The sequence below is a fragment of the Euprymna scolopes genome, chromosome 35, assembly GCF_053919585.1.
Source record: "Euprymna scolopes isolate OS-2025 chromosome 35, ASM5391958v1, whole genome shotgun sequence".
In the NCBI taxonomy this organism is placed as follows: domain Eukaryota; kingdom Metazoa; phylum Mollusca; class Cephalopoda; order Sepiida; family Sepiolidae; genus Euprymna; species Euprymna scolopes.
This window is the reverse complement of record NC_136516.1, coordinates 40622666-40640448: the sequence shown is the minus strand read 5'-3', so window position 1 is coordinate 40640448 and position 17783 is coordinate 40622666. Positions and strand designations below refer to the sequence as shown.

Genomic DNA, 17783 nt, shown 5'->3' with positions numbered 1-17783 from the left:
AAGAAAAAATTGAAAGTGACATTCCGAAAAAAACTGATTAACCTTAAGTAGCCAGCCACAGCACACGCATGAAGATGTTCTGCATTGGCTTTGCATTACGAAGCTATTTGCAAGTACGCAAATGCCCAAGTTGGGGGGAGGAGCGTGACCTTACGTCGGATCAGAGACGAGGGGAGAAAAAATGAGGAAAAAAGCACGTAGCGAATGGAGGAACTTTTAAGCACGTCTCAACATGTGAGAGTTTTTTTAACAACGTGACGGCGCGACAGGAAGCTTCAAAACAAAATAAAAGACTCTAACAAGATTTTCGGATGGCCCGTACACAGTGGAACAAATTCCATTCATAACAGCTGGTTATGTCTGTAGACTAACAAACTGCTAATCGATCCCTAGGGGAAAAGCAAAAATGTGACCATATTGTCGTTGGCTTAGAAAATACAGGCGAGGCGACTTCGTGTGGAAACGACCGGCATTAACTGGCTTTTCTCTCAATTGGAAAAAAAAAACTTCGTGCCGAATTTATTTTCTTTGTTTTTCTTTTTCTATTTTTGCGAGACTTTCATAAACAACGTCAGGTACGTATTAAAATGTAACGACCAAGTTCCATGTGTGTTCTTCCTCTGTGGTTCACGCTTGTCTTGTGTATGCTAAAATTTAAACTCAGCATTGAACAATGGCTCGTTTGATCATTGGCTGATTGAAGCTTACAAGTCTGAACAAGCTGCACCTCCTAACTCGCAGTGCTTCTTGAGATGTATAGCGGGAAGATGCTAATCGAGTAGAAATCATAAGATTACGCAAAGATAAACAATATTTATAGTGCTCCCAAGGAACAACGATCCTTTTCATTCACACTCTCTTAGTGCCGTGTGAGATCACTATCAATTCCCACAGCTGAGTAAAACTTAACCTCAAGATTTGTAAGTTGACATCAGCTGAACATTCATTTCCCGATATTTTCAACAACCCAATTTATATACTAGTGGGTTCCTATTTACAATGTCTCCCCACGGGACAGAGTTAGACACCAGAGTCGTTTTTTAATGTGGAGAAAAGGAACAAAAATAAAAATTGTCTCAGTCGTGAAGGATTTCTCCTCCACTGACAGAGAACAAGGAATTGAAGTGCAGCATCTGAAGAACAGATGTATTTATTTGCTTCCTCACTGAGCAAATTAGGCACAAGCCCGGTTTTAATGTGGAGAGAGGAGGGAGGGGGAACGGAAAGGGGGACCAGCTCCCGATGGGTAGGAAATGGGAACTGGATAGTTAGAGTTGGTCTGTAGAATGATCCCTACATTGACCAAGGTCTTATATGTGGGGGGGGCAGATATTGTATTTGCTTGCAGCATCTGTCGGAACAGATACTACACTTTGATCTAGATCCGAAGGCCAGGTATTTATTTGCTCCCCCACCGAGCAAATTAGGCACAAAGCTGATTTTTAATGTGAAGAGTGAAGGGAAGGGGAAAGGGAAAAGGGTACCAGCTCCCGAGAGGTGCGAAATGGGAGCTGGATAGTGATTTGCCAGCTGTCCCAAGTAGGGTTACCCCTATATGGACCAGAAGATTGCCACAAGGGCAATGGTCTTTGCTTGCAGCATCTGCCGGAACAGATACGGTATTTATTTGCTCCCCCACCGAGCAAATAAGGCACAAGGCCGATTTTTAATGTGAGGATTGAAGGTGAAATGGGGACCAACTCCCCGGGGAGTAGGGGAGCTGGATAGTGACAATTGGTATGAAGGGTTGCCCCTACATTGACCAAGGTCTTATATGCGGGGACGACCCCACATATGGCCTTTGCTTGCAGTATCTGCCGGAACAGATGGTATTTATTTGCTCCCCCACCGAGCAAATTAGGCACAAGGCCGATTTTTAATGTGAGGAGTGAAGGGGAAATGGGAACCAACTCCCCGGGGAGTAGGGGAGCTGGATAGTGACAATTGGTATGAAGGGTTGCCCCTACATTGACCAAGGTCTTATCTGTGGGGTCGCCCCAACATAGGGTCTTTGCTTGCAGTATCTGCCAGAACAGATGGTATTTATTTGCTCCCCCACTGAGCAAATTAGGCACAAGGCCGATTTTTAATGTGAGGAGTGAAGGGGAAATATAGACCATCTCCCCGGGGAGTAGGGTAGCTGGATAGTGACAACTGGTATGAAGGGTTGCCCCTACATTGACCAAGGTCTTATATGTGAGGTCGCCCCCACATATGGTCTTTGCTTGCAGTATCTGCCGGAACAGATGGTATTTATTTGCTCCCCCACCGAGAAAATTAGGCACAAGGCCAATTTTTAATGTGAGGAGTGAAGGGAGGGGGAAGGGAAGAAGGGTACCAGCTCCCGAGAGGTGGGAAATGGGAGCTGGTTAAAGGTCAGGTATGTGGGGTTTCCCCCACATCTTGTCTTTGCTTGCAGTATCTGCCGGAACAGATGGTATTTATTTGCTCCCCCACCGAGCAAATTAGGCACAAGGCCGATTTTCAATGTAAGGAGTGAAGGGAGGGGGAAGGGGAAAAGGGGACCAGCTCCCGAGAGGTGGGAAATGGGAGCTGGTTAATGGTCAGGCATGTGGGGTTGCCCCCACATCTGGTCTTTGCTAGTCATAGCTAGTCATAGCTAGTCATAGCTTACAGTATCTGCCGGAACAGATGGTATTTATTTGCTCCCCCACCGAGCAAATTAGGCACAAGGCCGATTTTTAATGTAAGGAGTGAAGGGAGGGGGAAGAGAAAAAGGGGACCAGCTCCCGAGAGGTGGGAAATGGGAGCTGGTTAATGGTCAGGCATGTGGGGTTGCCCCCACATCTAGTCTTTGCTAGTCATAGCTAGTCATAGCTTGCAGCATCTGCCGGAACAGATGGTGGTTATTTGCTCCCCCACCGAGCAAATTAGGCACAAGGCCGATTTTTAATGTGAGGAGTGAAGGGGAAATGGGGACCAACTCCCCGGGGAGTAGGGGAGCTGGATAGTGACAATTGGTATGAAGGGTTGCCCCTACATTGACCAAGGTCTTATATGTGGGGTCGCCCCCACATATGGTCTTTGCTTGCAGTATCTGCCGGAACAGATGGTATTTATTTGCTCCCCCACTGAGCAAATTAGGCACAAGGCCGATTTTTAAAGTGAGGAATGAAGGGAGGGGGAAGGGAAAAAGGGGACCAGCTCCCGAGAGGTGGGAAATGGGAGCTGGTTAAAGGTCAGGCATGTGGGGTTGCCCCCACATCTGGTCTTTGCTAGTCATAGCTAGTCATAGCTAGTCATAGCTTGCAGTATCTGCCGGAACAGATGCTACACTTTGATCTTGGCCCGAAGGCCAAACAGTAACACCCCCGTATTTGTTAAGTGACCCTGGCCGAACGTTGTCTGTCGTGTTTCAGTCTAATGCAGAATATCTACCAAGAAAAAGCGGATTTTTTTCTCGGTTTGGCTTGACGGGGTGACATTCATCCAGGTTTGGTTTAACTGACGCCTCTTGTCAGAACACAGGGCGTCCCGATTAAATGTAGTCCAGGCACGATTGTTTACATCAGCCAAAATAATGAATAGAAATGGGGCAATCAAATGCTGCTATGATCAGATGGGGGCTACAAAATTGATTCAACCATCCAGGAATGAAGAGCGGAAGTGGAGGACCATACAATGCAATGCTATCTTGTCTGCTTACTTCCGGTGCAGCTTGAAAAACTTTGCAGAACGCAACAATATGTAACGGACTGCGTATAAAAAGTGAGAAACTTGCATGAACATATTTTTCAAAGGCACACAAAGAAGAAAAACACATGTGGTTTATATTATTACACAGTAATCATCGATTTCTTTTTTCACCCCACAAGGTGGAACGATAAAAGTGTCACCCTAAAGAAAAAGAAAACACCACAGCTTTACTTTAAAACTTTTAGTGAAAATATTAATTCAGGTAACTTTATTATGTAGTAGAACGGACATCTATTCAATGTAGCTGCCTTTAGCCCCAATCACTGCCTCTATAAGGGCCCGGAACCGGGAGCATGCCTTTTCCACAAGCGCAAACAGGAGCTCAGCGAATACTCGGCGGATGGTGGGATCGGTGTTGTGGAGGGTCATGTTGGGGATGTTCTAGGCGTATGACCAAACGAAGTAGTTAAGCGAGTTCAGACCGAATGAGGAGAGGGGGAGTGAGAAAGGTACAAAGTCGTCGCACTCCTTCTGAAGAAAAGCCTGGGTTTCTGGGCCTGTGGGCCTGCGCTGAATCCTGCTGATGCACCCAGGGTCTACCCGCGGTCATCTGATTACGCGACGGGATCGCCACATTCTTCAGTACATCCAGGAACACTTTCGACTTTCAAGCCGACTTTAAAGATGTGAGGTTGCATGATGTGACCCTCACTTGAAACCACATCAAATATCATAACCGTTGTCAATAACTCTGTTTTCATCACCATGGGCACGTCCCTGTAATTTGGGATAATCCAGTGATCATTTTGAGGATCCTGTTGTCATATCTTGCACTGGCTGAGAGCATGAGTTATACAGCGGCGATCTCCGATCTAGCTCTTTCAATATTGTGTTACTTTCAGACACCATAGAAGGCCCCTATCGCTCTTGGGATTTGTACACCACTGGCCAACTAGTATATATAGTCTGCAAAAAAAAAAAAAAAAAAACGGTTTCCATCAAACGGAAATAAAATTGTGTCGTCTTTTCAAGGACGATAATTTTATCGTTCCACTCTCCACGAACACCTGCTTTTAAACAAAGATCAAGGCGAATAAACCCCCTCTGTCTTTAGCAGGGTTTCTTTTTCGTCACCGAGTTCTTTTTCGAGTTATTGAAAGACTTATTTGCAATCGGCGTCCGCTGTGGTAAAGGAAGATCAGAGAAAGAATGTTTTCATGTATTTTTTAAGCATGACGTCAACTAGATTTTCTGCACGCATGGCGGAAAGTTGCAACGTAACATTATTTCATTCTTAGGTTTGGCGAGAGTTGACGGAAATGCTAGGATTTAGATATCGATACCGTGAAAGACTAATGGATTGCCCGGTTTATAGACATAGCCGATTACATAGATGTGTTGTTTCATTTTAAATGCTATTAAAAACAAGCACGACAACCGGACTGGCAGAAAAAAAACTCTTTAAAAATCATTGGCCGCATCTACAGAATGCATCTAATCTATTTTGTATATTTAACAGATTTTAATAAATTCAGTGAATTGAAACCTAACATGTGTGAAAACAGAGAAACGGAAGTAAGAAATATTTAAAGCACGTAATCAACACGATAACTCTTTACCTCTGGACTGCAACATCCTCTTTACTAAGGGAGGGTCACCGTTCATTAAAACACAAAACTTATTCTTAAAAGTAAATAAGTATTAGGTGGACTGTGGAACAACATTGTTAGGATCCGTTATGGTAGAACTTGGATAGCGTTTGGTTATTTAAGATGATGGCTCAACGAGAATTTGTTTACAGTAGATTTGAAAACAGCCGTGTTATAATAAACTGGGACGCATCCTAGCGATATTGTGTTCCACGGAAAGAAACTTTGCTCGTGGAATTTTACTTTAGTTTTAGTGTTAGGGAGAGGTGTCCGGGCGATCAAAGAACACAATAAGTCAGTCTCAGTAAATGTGACCTATAATAGTTTTACGGAGCTGTATCCGGGCAATCAAAAGAACAGAATGGGAAATCCCGGGATTTAAAATAACCTATATCCATGACGTCAATCGGGCAGAAAAGCTAACCGATATTTAATGGGTTAGACCAAAACCAGAAAAAATACAATAAAAAAGCTGGCGAAATAAGGTAAACAGGTCAATCAACAGGAACTATGACCCAGAGAGTTGCAAAGCAATGAACTAGCTGGCGAGAAAAAGGTCAACAGGCCAAAGTGATATGAATAAAAGAGCAGTGAGAAAGCAGAGGCAAGTAGACACAAAGCGAAAATACAGGTTGATACAGAGTTCTGCGACCCATCCTCGGGACCCTCCACCGCGCTATGATGATAGCTATCACTGTTATTTTAAAGTGGAAATTGTAAATAAACAATCTGCATTAAAAACATAAAAGCGTCTCGTATTCATTTTAACAACGAAATAACTTTTCGTTTATACAACCAAGACGATGATAGTCATCCATATATGTGACATTAGATGGTGAGATAGTAAGGGAATTTAAATTCAATATCAATAAGGAGTTTTATTAAACCGTACATATTTTCTAAACAGCCATTTTCTTTAAACAGCCATCAAAACGACCTCAAAATTCACATGTGTGAAAACAGAGAAGCGGAAGAAGGGGACATTTAAATCACGTAGTTACCTCTAAATTGTTTTTCTCTAGAATCCAACATTATTTCTTAAAATTCTATCACAACAGATTTTATTAAGCTATTTCTCGCAATTAAACTTTGTTTATTTCCTTAAACATTTTCATTCCCTGTAATCAAACATCTATTTAATTAAGCTTCACATTAAAATGGATGTTAGTCTTAAGAACTATTGACTCATTAGTATGATAAATTGATAAAATACAATAAAATAAAATATATAAAAGTAAAATAATAACTTAGGACTCTCAGCTGAGCGCTACTGAAAGTAGTCCCAAAAGAGTTTGTTGCAGCGCATTGATACATTCCGTTGTGCTTCTCGGCGGATGCTGACTTGATAAGCAAAGAGTTCCTGGAGATTTCCACGTCGTCCTTATGTGGATCAATCGATTGGCCGTTCTTGTACCAGCTGTAGGTGACCTCTGGTCGACCACGAGCTTCACACCGCCAGGTGAGGTGTGAATCGGTGTCGATGTGCTGCGCTTTCAGTGGAAATATAAAGTACGGTTTCGCTGCAAAGACAAAAAGAAAAATGCATTCACCTTTTATTATCTTTTGCAAGTTCATTTTTTTGTTGTTGTTGGTCTCATCTTTTCATTAATAGAAATTAGCTGTTCACTCCTACGTGCGCATATATTGTTTCTTACTCATTATTAATGTTGTGGGCGTTGTATGTATTTATCAGTTTCTATTATCGACTAGTGATGTGATCGCATGCAGTTGTATATACATGTGTATATACATGTGTATATACATATGATTGTTTATCTAAAGTTTGTTGCGTGTGTATGTACATTTAAATACAGTTCATGGCGAAACAATAATATACATAAATACATTTACAACACAAAGGGCGGTTAACATTTATTTGGGGTTTCAACATCTGGCCAATCGGGAATCATATCTGGTCCATCTTGGGTCTTTTCTTAATAGAAAGCTACCATGGAAAGTCTCCCCAAGAACGACAGGGGCTAGGTGCCGCCATCTTGATTCTTCCTTCCATTCTCCCGACAGTTCGACTCCACATGATACGCACTCGCGCGAAGGATTTAATGGTAAGCCACATTTTTCCCCTACAATTTAAAAGTGATAGCTAGACTAAATGTGAAAAGGATGACTTTGTTCGATTTAAGAACGGAAACGTCGCTTAAATAGTTGAAATGATATCTGTTTTGAAAAAGAAGGCTTTGTTCGATTTAAGAACGAAAAACGTTGTTTTATTATTTGAAATAATATTTATTGTGAAAAAGATGACTTTGTTCTTTTTAAGAACGGAAAACGTCGTTTAAATATTTGAAATGATATTTGTTTTGAAAAAGATGACTTTGTTCTTTTTAAGAACGGAAAACGTCGTTTAAATATTTGAAATGATATTTGTTTTGAAAAAGACGGCTTTGTTCTATTTAAAAACGGAAAACGTCGTTTAAATATTTGAAATAATATTTATTGTGAGAAAGTTGACTTTGTTCGGTTTAAGAACGGAAAACGTCGTTAAAATATCTGAAATGATATTTGTTTTGAAAAAGATTACTTTCTTCCATTTCAGAACGGAAAACATCTTTTAAATATTTGAAATAATATTTGTTTTGAAAATGATTACCTTGTTCTATTTAAGAACGAAAAGTGTCGTTGGAAATTCCAAACACAATATAAATTATATCGTATCTTTTTAACTATCTTAACAATCATATGACGCTAAAAAAATCTTTCTTTTTCTACAACACTATTACTTTTTTCTAATTCCCTAACGGATATTTTTTTCTTCTGAAATAGAGCGGTCACCATTTTTCACAACAAATATGTTTTTAAATATTGTACTGGTATTTTATTTTCCTCGATGTATTCATATAGAAGTCGTACAAAAAAGTCATAATCTTGATGGCTGGTTCTTTTTTATCTGTTTATCTTGTCGGAATACTATTTATATTTTTCTCATCATGAAAACCTCTGCTTGTTTCTTCCATAGTTAGTCCGTACGTTACGCTTTGGTACACATCAAATATAATTTTTTTAATATCAAACTGCTTAAAAATGACCCAATTTTTAATGATTTTGTCCTCGTCTTCGAGTACCATTACAGTGAAAAAAAAACTTTTTAGTGATTTCGATTTGCAGCGGCTCGTCACTGAAGAAATAAGTTTGCAAAACGTTATGTAAACGGGAACATTCGAAAGAAACAGGTCAGAAGCAATAAAAAAAAGCGTCTGTCATAATGTGTCGGATTTAAGGAATAAATTAATTATTGTTTCTTACAATGTGATGTTATTATTTGTAATGAACTATGTAGCACAATATTACTTTCTGGGTGTTTATTAGTAATTATTGTTACATATATGTCTGGCTAGTGATAATTTAGCGATTAAAATGGACAGTTACTTCATTAATCAATGAATACGAGACACTTTGTTTATAAAAACAGACTATACACACTTCAACACAGTGACGGTGGTTGGAGGTTCGTGGTAGGGGTGGTCAATTTGTGTCCCTCAGCTGTCCGTCTCTCTGACTGTCTCTTCCTTGCTTTGTTTATCTTTTCTCTTTTATTGATGCCTCTTCGACCTCTTAACCCAGCTTTTTATTATATTTTTTGCTGGTTTTCGGTCTGACCCGTGACTGATTTGCGTCATAGATCCAGGTCGCTACAAGTCTGGGGATTCCATTGTTTATTTTCGTTTGCCTGGACATTAGCTCGCTCGTACCTCTGCTTACATTACCAGGGGTTCCATTGTTTATTTTCGTTGCTTGGACATTAGTTCGCTCGCACCTCTGCTTAACATTATTAATTTATGTCATTTGGGCCAGTTCTAGATTTTAGATACAATGGACGCTATTTTCATAAAATGGTTAATAAAAATATATTTGCTGTATGTTATTGATTTTTTCTGTTCAAAATATTTATTTGTTTTTGCGTTATTCAGAAGAATAATAGTTCTGTTAAAACACTGGCAGGGAGACCCGATGTTGCGTGGGATTGAATAATGATTAACTATTGTTAAACACTCATATTTTTATTGCAATCAAAATCGTTAATAGTGTCCATTTTTTCAATCCAATCGATTAATTGCCTGCTCTAGTTGGCGACCCATCGTGGTGCACCCGGAGGAAGATTCACCTGCCTTCGTCCACAATACATTGTAGTTTACATTGCACCGTAAAGAACTTACTGTTTCTTTTATTAATTAAATGGATTAAACTAAAGTTTAAAATACAAAAGTCAAGTTCACGCTTAAATTCTGCTCTAAACAGAAAAATTATTTTCGAACGCGCACCTGTCATATCAAAGAACATACTGTTGATTTTATATGTCTGGCCTTGCTACTTGTGCACTAATAATGACTTGAATTTAAGTTTAAAATATAAAAGCCAATGACCATGTTGCGATTATGTTATTTAACAGAAACATTCATTTCGAACGCGTCCCTGTCATAGCAAAGAACCTACTGTTGATGTTATATGCTGAATCCTTCGACTTTTGTGGTAATAAAACTTCTCATATGCACTTGTTAGGCTGTGTAAGATGTTAACTTTGGTTAAAATCGCATGTTCCTTTTTTTTCGGGTTATTTCGATTATTGATTATTGATACTTACCGGAGACATTCCGATGCAAGACCTATCTAAGAACACTGTCAGACACGTAATGTACCTTCATGTTAAATTTCATAAAAATCGACCCAGTCGTTTTTTAGTCCATAGGGAACAAACTCACGCGCGCGCACACACACACATACACGCACACAAAGTTCCTTAGGTTCATGTTCACAGTTACGCCAACTGAAGACGCCTCGTCATTTTCTTAAAAAAATGACGACTTAAAGGTTTTCGGGCATACTGAAAACACATATAATAGGGAAAATTAGCGTAGACAAATAGTTTTCGAGTATTTTACTATGTAATTTCTAGTAGTTTTATCTGGCCGCCATCTTTGTTTCAATGAAATGGTATATAGAGCATGCCCGCGCATGCTGCAGTGAACAGACGATCTGTGTCATTAACTCAACAATATTCCGAAAGTCGTTCTTAACATGGGGAGGTTGTGGGTGTTTATTCCGAAAGCCGTTCTTAACATGGGGAGGTTGTGGGTGTCTATTCCGAAAGCCGTTCTTAACATGGGAGATTGGGGTTGTTTATTTCGAAAACCGTTCTTAACATGGGAAGGTGGGGGATGTTTATTCCGAAAGAAATGACGTCGAATAAACGTTTGCGTTTCGTAGACTTAACTACACACATCGAAACAACAAAGATGGCGACAAGTTCAAGCTACTAGAATTTACGATGCATAATAGAGGTATATATATATCGAAAACTCTTTGTCTGCATTAATTTTTTCTACAGTATTCGCATTCAGCATACCCGAATACCTATAAAAGTTGTCGCTTTATTGAAAAATGTTGAGGCGTCTTCAGTTGGCGCAGCGCCAGCGGTGAACATTTCCCGTTCCTTTTATATAATAGTACATATAAAACAGATATTTGTTGACTAAATATAGTTCTCATTCCGTGGAATTTCAACGGGTCCCGCTAATCCTGTAATAATCTTTTAAAAGAAAATATAAAACCATTTTTTTTTATCGCCGATACACAGTCTTTATCGCATTATGTATAGGACGGAAATCTCATAATTTATCGAACATCTACATTGTCGAATAGAAAAACGATTTACGTCTTAGTTAAGTGTTAGCTAATCTTTATTTATTAATTGAGTGAAAGTTTTGTAAACTATTCATAGCAAATGACTTATTTTTGTAAATGTAGATTAAAACAATATTGCCTTCGGTATACTTTTATGATAATCTCTTCCAAGTAATAATTTAATAACAAACAGAACCGACAACATTTTACTTACTACAATTATTAACTAGCGCGGCATCTTTCGTATATAATATATTGCTGTTGGGCATTTTGTCGACGTTTAGCGTAAATGGAGACGCTCTGATATTATTGTACCTATTTACAATGCCTCCCCACGGGGCACAGTTAGACACCAGCGTCGTTTTTTAACGTGGAGAAAAGGTACAGAAATAAAAATTGTCTCAGTTGTGAAAGATTTCTCCTCCACTGATAGAGAACAAGATACTGAGACTCATCATCTAAAGAACAGATACTACAATTTGATCTTGGCCCGAAGAATTTAAGAACATAATTTTCTTCTTCCCAATTAACCATTTAAAAATGTTTAAGCATATCATTCTTGTCGTCTTTTGGTCTTACTGGATTCAAGAACAAAAATTCACCTGGTCTGGTGGAGAATCAAACTTGGCGCTGTTACTTCAAGTGACGTCACTTGGATAAGGTGCACGATTCATCGTAAAAGCCAATGTGTGGGTTAGCCACATATTGAGTAAACCTTATTTGGGACAGCGAACAAAAATTAAAATTGTCTCGGTCGTGAAGGATTTCTCCTCCACTGACAGAGAACAAGAAATTGAAGTGTAGCATCTGAAGAAACGATACTACACTGTGATGGTATTTATTTGCTCCCCCACCGAGCAAATTAGGCACAAGGCCAATTTTTAATGTGAGGAGTGAAGGGAGGGGGAAGGGAAAAAGGGGACCAGCTCCCGAGAGGTGGGAAATGGTAGCCGGTTAAAGGTCAGGTATGTGGGGTTGCCCCCACATCTGGTCTTTGCTTGCAGTATCTGCCGGAACAGATGGTATTTATTTGCTCCCCCACCGAGCAAATTAGGCACAAGGCCGATTTTTAATGTGAGGAGTGAAGAGAGGGGGAAGGGAAAAAGGGGACCAGCTCCCGAGAGGTGGGAAATGGGAGCTGGTTAATGGTCAGGCATGTGGGGTTGCCCCCACATCTGGTCTTTGCTAGTCATAGCTTGCAGCATCTGTCGGAACAGATGGTATTTATTTGCTCCCCCACTGAGCAAATTAGGCACAAGGCCGATTTTTAAAGTGAGGAGTGAAGGGGAAATGGGGACCAACTCCCCGGGGAGTAGGGGAGCTGGATAGTGACAATTGGTATGAAGGGTTGCCCCTACATTGACCAAGGTCTTATATGTGGAGTTGCCCCCACATATGGTCTTTGCTTGCAGTATCTGCCGGAACAGATGGTATTTATTTGCTCCCCCACTGAGCAAATTAGGCACAAGGCCGATTTTTAATGTGAGGAGTGAAGGGGAAATGGGGACCAACTCCCCGGGGAGTAGGGGAGCTGGATAGTGACAATTGGTATAAAGGGTTATCCCTACATTGACCAAAGTCTTATATGTAGGGTTGCCCCCACATATGGTCTAGCTTGCAGTATCTGCCGGAACAGATGGTATTTATTTGCTCCCTCACCGAGCAAATTAGGCACTAGGCCGATTTTTAATGTGAGGAGTGAAGGGAGGGGGAAGGGAAAAAGGGGACCAGCTCCCGAGAGGTGGAAAATGGGAGCTGGTTAAAGGTCAGGCATGTGGGGTTGCCCCCACATCTGGTCTTTGCTAGTCATAGCTAGTCATAGCTTGCAGCATCTGCCGGAACAGATGGTATTTATTTGCTCCCCCACCGAGCAACTTAGGCACAAGGCCGATTTTTAATGTGAGGAGTGAAGGGAGGGGGAAGGGAGAAAGGGGACCAGCTCCCGAGAGGTGGAAATGGGAGCTGGTTAATGGTCAGGCATGTGGGGTTGCCCCCACATCTGGTCTTTGCTAGTCATAGCTAGTCATAGCTTGCAGCATCTGCCGGAACAGATGGTATTTATTTGCTCCCCCACTGAGCAAATTAGGCACAAGGCCGTTTTTAATATGAGGTAAAAACCAGCTCCCCTAAAAGTAGGCAAAAAGGGGGCACTCTGGTTACCAAAAATAATAATTGTCCCAGTATAGAGGGTTTCCCCTCCATTGACTGGTACAAATTATCTTAAGTGCAGCATCTGCCGGAACAGATGGTATTTATTTGCTCCCCCACTGAGCAAATTAGGCACAAGGCCGTTTTTAATGTGAGGTAAAAACCAGCTCCCCTAAAAGTAGGCAAAAAGGGGGCACTCTGGTTACCAAAAATAATAATTGTCCCAGTATAGAGGGTTTCCCCTCCATTGACTGGTACAAATTATCTTAAGTGCAGCATCTGCCGGAACAGATGGTGTTTATTTGCTCCCCCACTGAGCAAATTAGGCACAAGGCCGTTTTTAATGTGAGGTAAAAACCAGCTCCCCTAAAAGGGGTCACTCTGGTTACCAAAAATAATAATTGTCCCAGTATAGAGGGTTTCCCCTCCATTGACTGGTACAAATTATCTTAAGTGCAGCATCTGCCGGAACAGATACTACACTTTGATCATGCCCCGAAGGCCAAATACTACACTGTGATCTTGTCCTGAGGGCCAAGAACTTGAATTGTTAAAACTGTAAAAGTATTTATCTAAGTAATCTGGTTAACGTAGCATCAGAATATATCTGGTTATTACGGTTCATCTCTAATATCCTTATAGACGTGTGTGACATATTCAATCTTTATACCATCTTTAGACATAATACCATCTTTAGACAGAACAGATACCACCCTTGAATCCTAGACAGAAAACAAAGAATGGTATATTTTAGTTTCAGTTACACACAAAAGTGACATCATTTATTTTATTTTACTTTATGTTTTACACTGCGTTTTTCGGTGATAGGGATATCCTATTTAATAAAACGGTGGATAAAAGATGATGACATGCTGTGAACATAAAATTAACGGATCTTTATAGTAGTATGTTATCACCTTTTATCCTCCTTTTAATAAATAGGATCTCCCGATCGAATAATTTATTAAGGTGGAAGCCGTGACACACGCGGTGGTCAAGGTCTGTTGTGGATGTGTGTTAAAAGCACACAGATGTCTTAACGTCATACTATGCTTCTCCCAGACAAATCAACCTCACGTGCACGTCGTGACCACTGCCACGCAGACGGGGCTCTGATGAACGGCGAGTGTCCTGCGCCGTATAACTGGACCTCCACTGCCTTGTGGGCCAACGAGGGTTAATCAAAGGCTAAGGGTGAGGTAACCCTGACAGAAACCTCCAGAGGAGCTTAGGTCCTGTAAGGTGCGGCATACATAACCCACCGACGTGTGGAATATGCTCTAGTGCCCAGAAACCTAAGTCCCAGTCATGGATCAAATGGCGTGATGGGTGGAGAGGGCTCTGTAAGCCGTGGTGAAGGCAACCTCTCTAGGAGAAGGAAAACTCTGGTATAAAAACCTGCGGCAACTGCTGCATCCAATGATGTTGACTTGCTCTTCTTTTTGGTTCAATGTGACAGTTGTTCAGAGAGTGGGATTGTCTCGGCGCCAAGCGTTTCCTCGCCATAAAAAGCTTCAAACACAGGCATTACATGATATGTAATGGAATACACATTTTACCATCAGTGTGTATCTGGATAACAAAAAGGTTGGATGTAGCCTAAAACGGAAAGCAAACACTCAATGAGGACTGATGCGAATATGGGCGTCAATGGAAATAAAGGCTCTGGAACATCCAAGGTTTGAACCGGCAGGTGTTCAGAGCACCACAACCTGGACCCGGTCATCAACAGATGTGCAAGACTGTAGAAGGTTCATAGAAGTGACCGTCCAGCACGTGCTGCTGTGGCGCTCATATCTGCCTCATGTGGGCCAGAGATGTATTAAGTAATGGCAATACTCGAGAACGAGTTTGCTGCCATCGCATTAGCGGTACTATGTTAATAATATATAAACTAGCGGGGCCTGTGGAAATTCCACAGTGGACTCATGCATATGTAATATATCGACACTGGCATTCTGTAGATGTTCAGCGTATATGGAGACGTCCTTATATTATTGTAGCTCTTTTGTTAAAACTGCAAAAGTATTTATCTAAGCTAGCATGAACGCCCGGCGTAGCCCGATCGTAAAGTATGCTAAATATGATATTTTCATTCTTGCAGATTTCGTATATATTATTATAGAGTTAATGTTCTATCGATTTGTATATATTATAAAGTTGCGATTTCAAAAATAAAAAAATATATATCCATATGACTTGGATGCATCAGCTTAGATCGAAATCGAAACCAAAACTTAGGAGAAAAAATATATGTATATATTTATAAATTGAGTTCTTTTGGCTATAATTGAAACTGAAACCAAAATTTATGAAGAATTCTTGGTAAAATTATTTATTACAAGAAATAGAAGTCTATAATGATTAAACAACAGTCACTTGAATGTAACCGTGAACAAAAAATAAATAACATACACGCTATCCTATTAATAAAATGTAACCCGGGTATAAGAGAGTTCTGATCCTGGGCACTTAAAGCTCTCTTTTATCCGGGTTACATTTATATCCAGAGTTCTTATATCCAGATTGCACTGGACATTAACACAATTCTGTGGGACCAGAGAAAATGTCTCTTATATCCGTTTTCTTATATTCGGGTTTTTTATATCCGGGTGTCACTGTATGTAGATATTTTGTATCATTCGAACTACTGTTCCCATCTTGAGTGTTATTCTCACATTTCAATTGATGTAACCGCCGCACTTCTTCAGTCGTATTTTTCCGAAAGAAGGATCCTTTCGGTCGAACTCTGGAATCTTTGTTGTAACAGAGGGCGTATGACGGCTATATGCAAATACCGAGTCGTGTACGAAACAACGTAACGGTAAGGAACAAGAAAAAGACTATATAAAAAAGGAGATATCACGTTAGAGACGTGGGTGACGTCACAGTGATCAAAAGAAGTCACATGTAACGGGAGAATGAGGAATAAAAGTTGTTTTTTTCTGAAAACCTGAAACAAGGGTGTAATTTCTCTCCTCTTTCTTATTCTTTGTCTCCTTTGCGATAGAATCTACAACGTGTTGGTTCCCTTACAACGTTACATTATGTCGAACTCGGAAATCTGCACCAAATTTCGAACGGAACCCCGTATTTAATCCACCGAGATAGCAGACTCTTCTTACACCAATCATGTCGCCCCCACTAAGCGTTATCAGCCTCCAGAAAAAAATATTTAAGACAACGGAACTTTGCACCTTATTCAAGGGTCTTCGTTTATAGCTGGGTAACGCCGGTTGTTCTTGCTAATATATTAGATATTGTCTTCAGTGACTGAAATTATCTCATTTTAATTAATAAATGCTTGAAGCGGAGTCTGCTGCAATAAAGACCGTTTAGGACGAAAAAATTAAAACGCAGACATCTCGTTAAACGAATCAAGAGGCTATCTTGGCCTCCTCCTTTAACACAGAACATAAAAAAGCACAAATGCTTACTTGAAAACTTTAGTTAACAAAAGTCTTAATTGCGTCGCGTAGTAATTTCTTTGTGTGTGATGCGGTTCAGAACATGGCGTCGCACGCGATGTGAATTTACGCAGCTTGTCTGTTTCGAACGGCGTCTGTACACGCCATTTGCCCATCAAGAGAAATGGCTTGAGGCGAAGGGACAGATGCAGGTGTGTGAGAAGGATGAGCAGACATGGTAAAATGTTAATCATAGCGCATCGTCTGCTGTGGCTAGCAATAGGTCGGCATATTTACTGTCCAAAGCCAACGTTTGATGCGCAATACATCAAGTGCTTTCTTGCAAATGTGTGAATGGTCATCTTTCTGTTTTTTCTGAACTATTGGAGTTATTTAGCTATTTTAACCTTTATCGAGTGGCGTTCAGGCCTTGATGGAAGTCAAAGTTGACTTGAATACAACTAGTAGCATAGCCATATTTTGTCACACTGATGAGTCGTATTCGGGCGAATCATTTGTACATAGATAAATAAAATATGTCTTACAGATATCACGCATATAGGTTCAAATCAATGCTGAGCCTGATGAGTGCTAAAATGGGTGACTGTTGTATTTTATATGCTGGATTCTTCGACTTTTGTGGTAAAAAATTCTCAAATGCAAGCACTTGTGAAGTTAGGCTGTGTAAGATGTTAACTTTGGTCCCAATCTCATGTTCCTTTTTTTAATCGGATTTTTCGATTATTGACTATCGATACTTATCGAAGACATTCCGATGCAAAGCCTATCTAAGAACACTACCAGATACGTAATATTCCTCCCTGTGAAACTTCGTAAAAATCGACCCAGTCGTTTTCTAGTCCACTGGGGACGGACTCACTCGAACGTGCACACACACACACACACACACACACAAATTTCCTTTTATATAATAGTAAGTATAGATATAGATATATCTGTTTACTAAAGGTGTTGTACGAGGTGCCTTCAATAAGTTTCTAGACTTTTTTGTACATGCATTTAAAATTGTAGACACTTGAAAATTCAGTATATAATTGCTATACATCTTATGCGATGACTAACTGATTTTTAATACTTTTTGTTCAAATGAACAGCTACAGAAAGGAACTGGAATACACCCTACTGATTGTCACAGCTGGTGATTCAAAAATGAAATCTGAACGTATGACAATTTAGAAGAACGATATGCAATGGTTGTCTGTTTTAAAATTGAAAAACACGACACACAAAAAAATGATTCAGGCTACTTTTGGACAATTTGGCA

The 17783-nt window shown here is 40.2% G+C and overlaps 1 protein-coding gene across 1 annotated transcript in view; it reads right to left on the bottom strand.

The window, feature by feature from the left end:
- Positions 1–17783, bottom strand: part of LOC145259606 (contactin-like) — a 203633-nt gene that overhangs the window by 7321 nt on the left and 178529 nt on the right. Inside the window, exon 11 of the mRNA XM_080117262.1 lies at positions 6554–6826. Coding sequence (XP_079973388.1) covers positions 6554–6826 — 273 coding nt within the window. The remainder of the gene's footprint in view (positions 1–6553; positions 6827–17783) is intronic.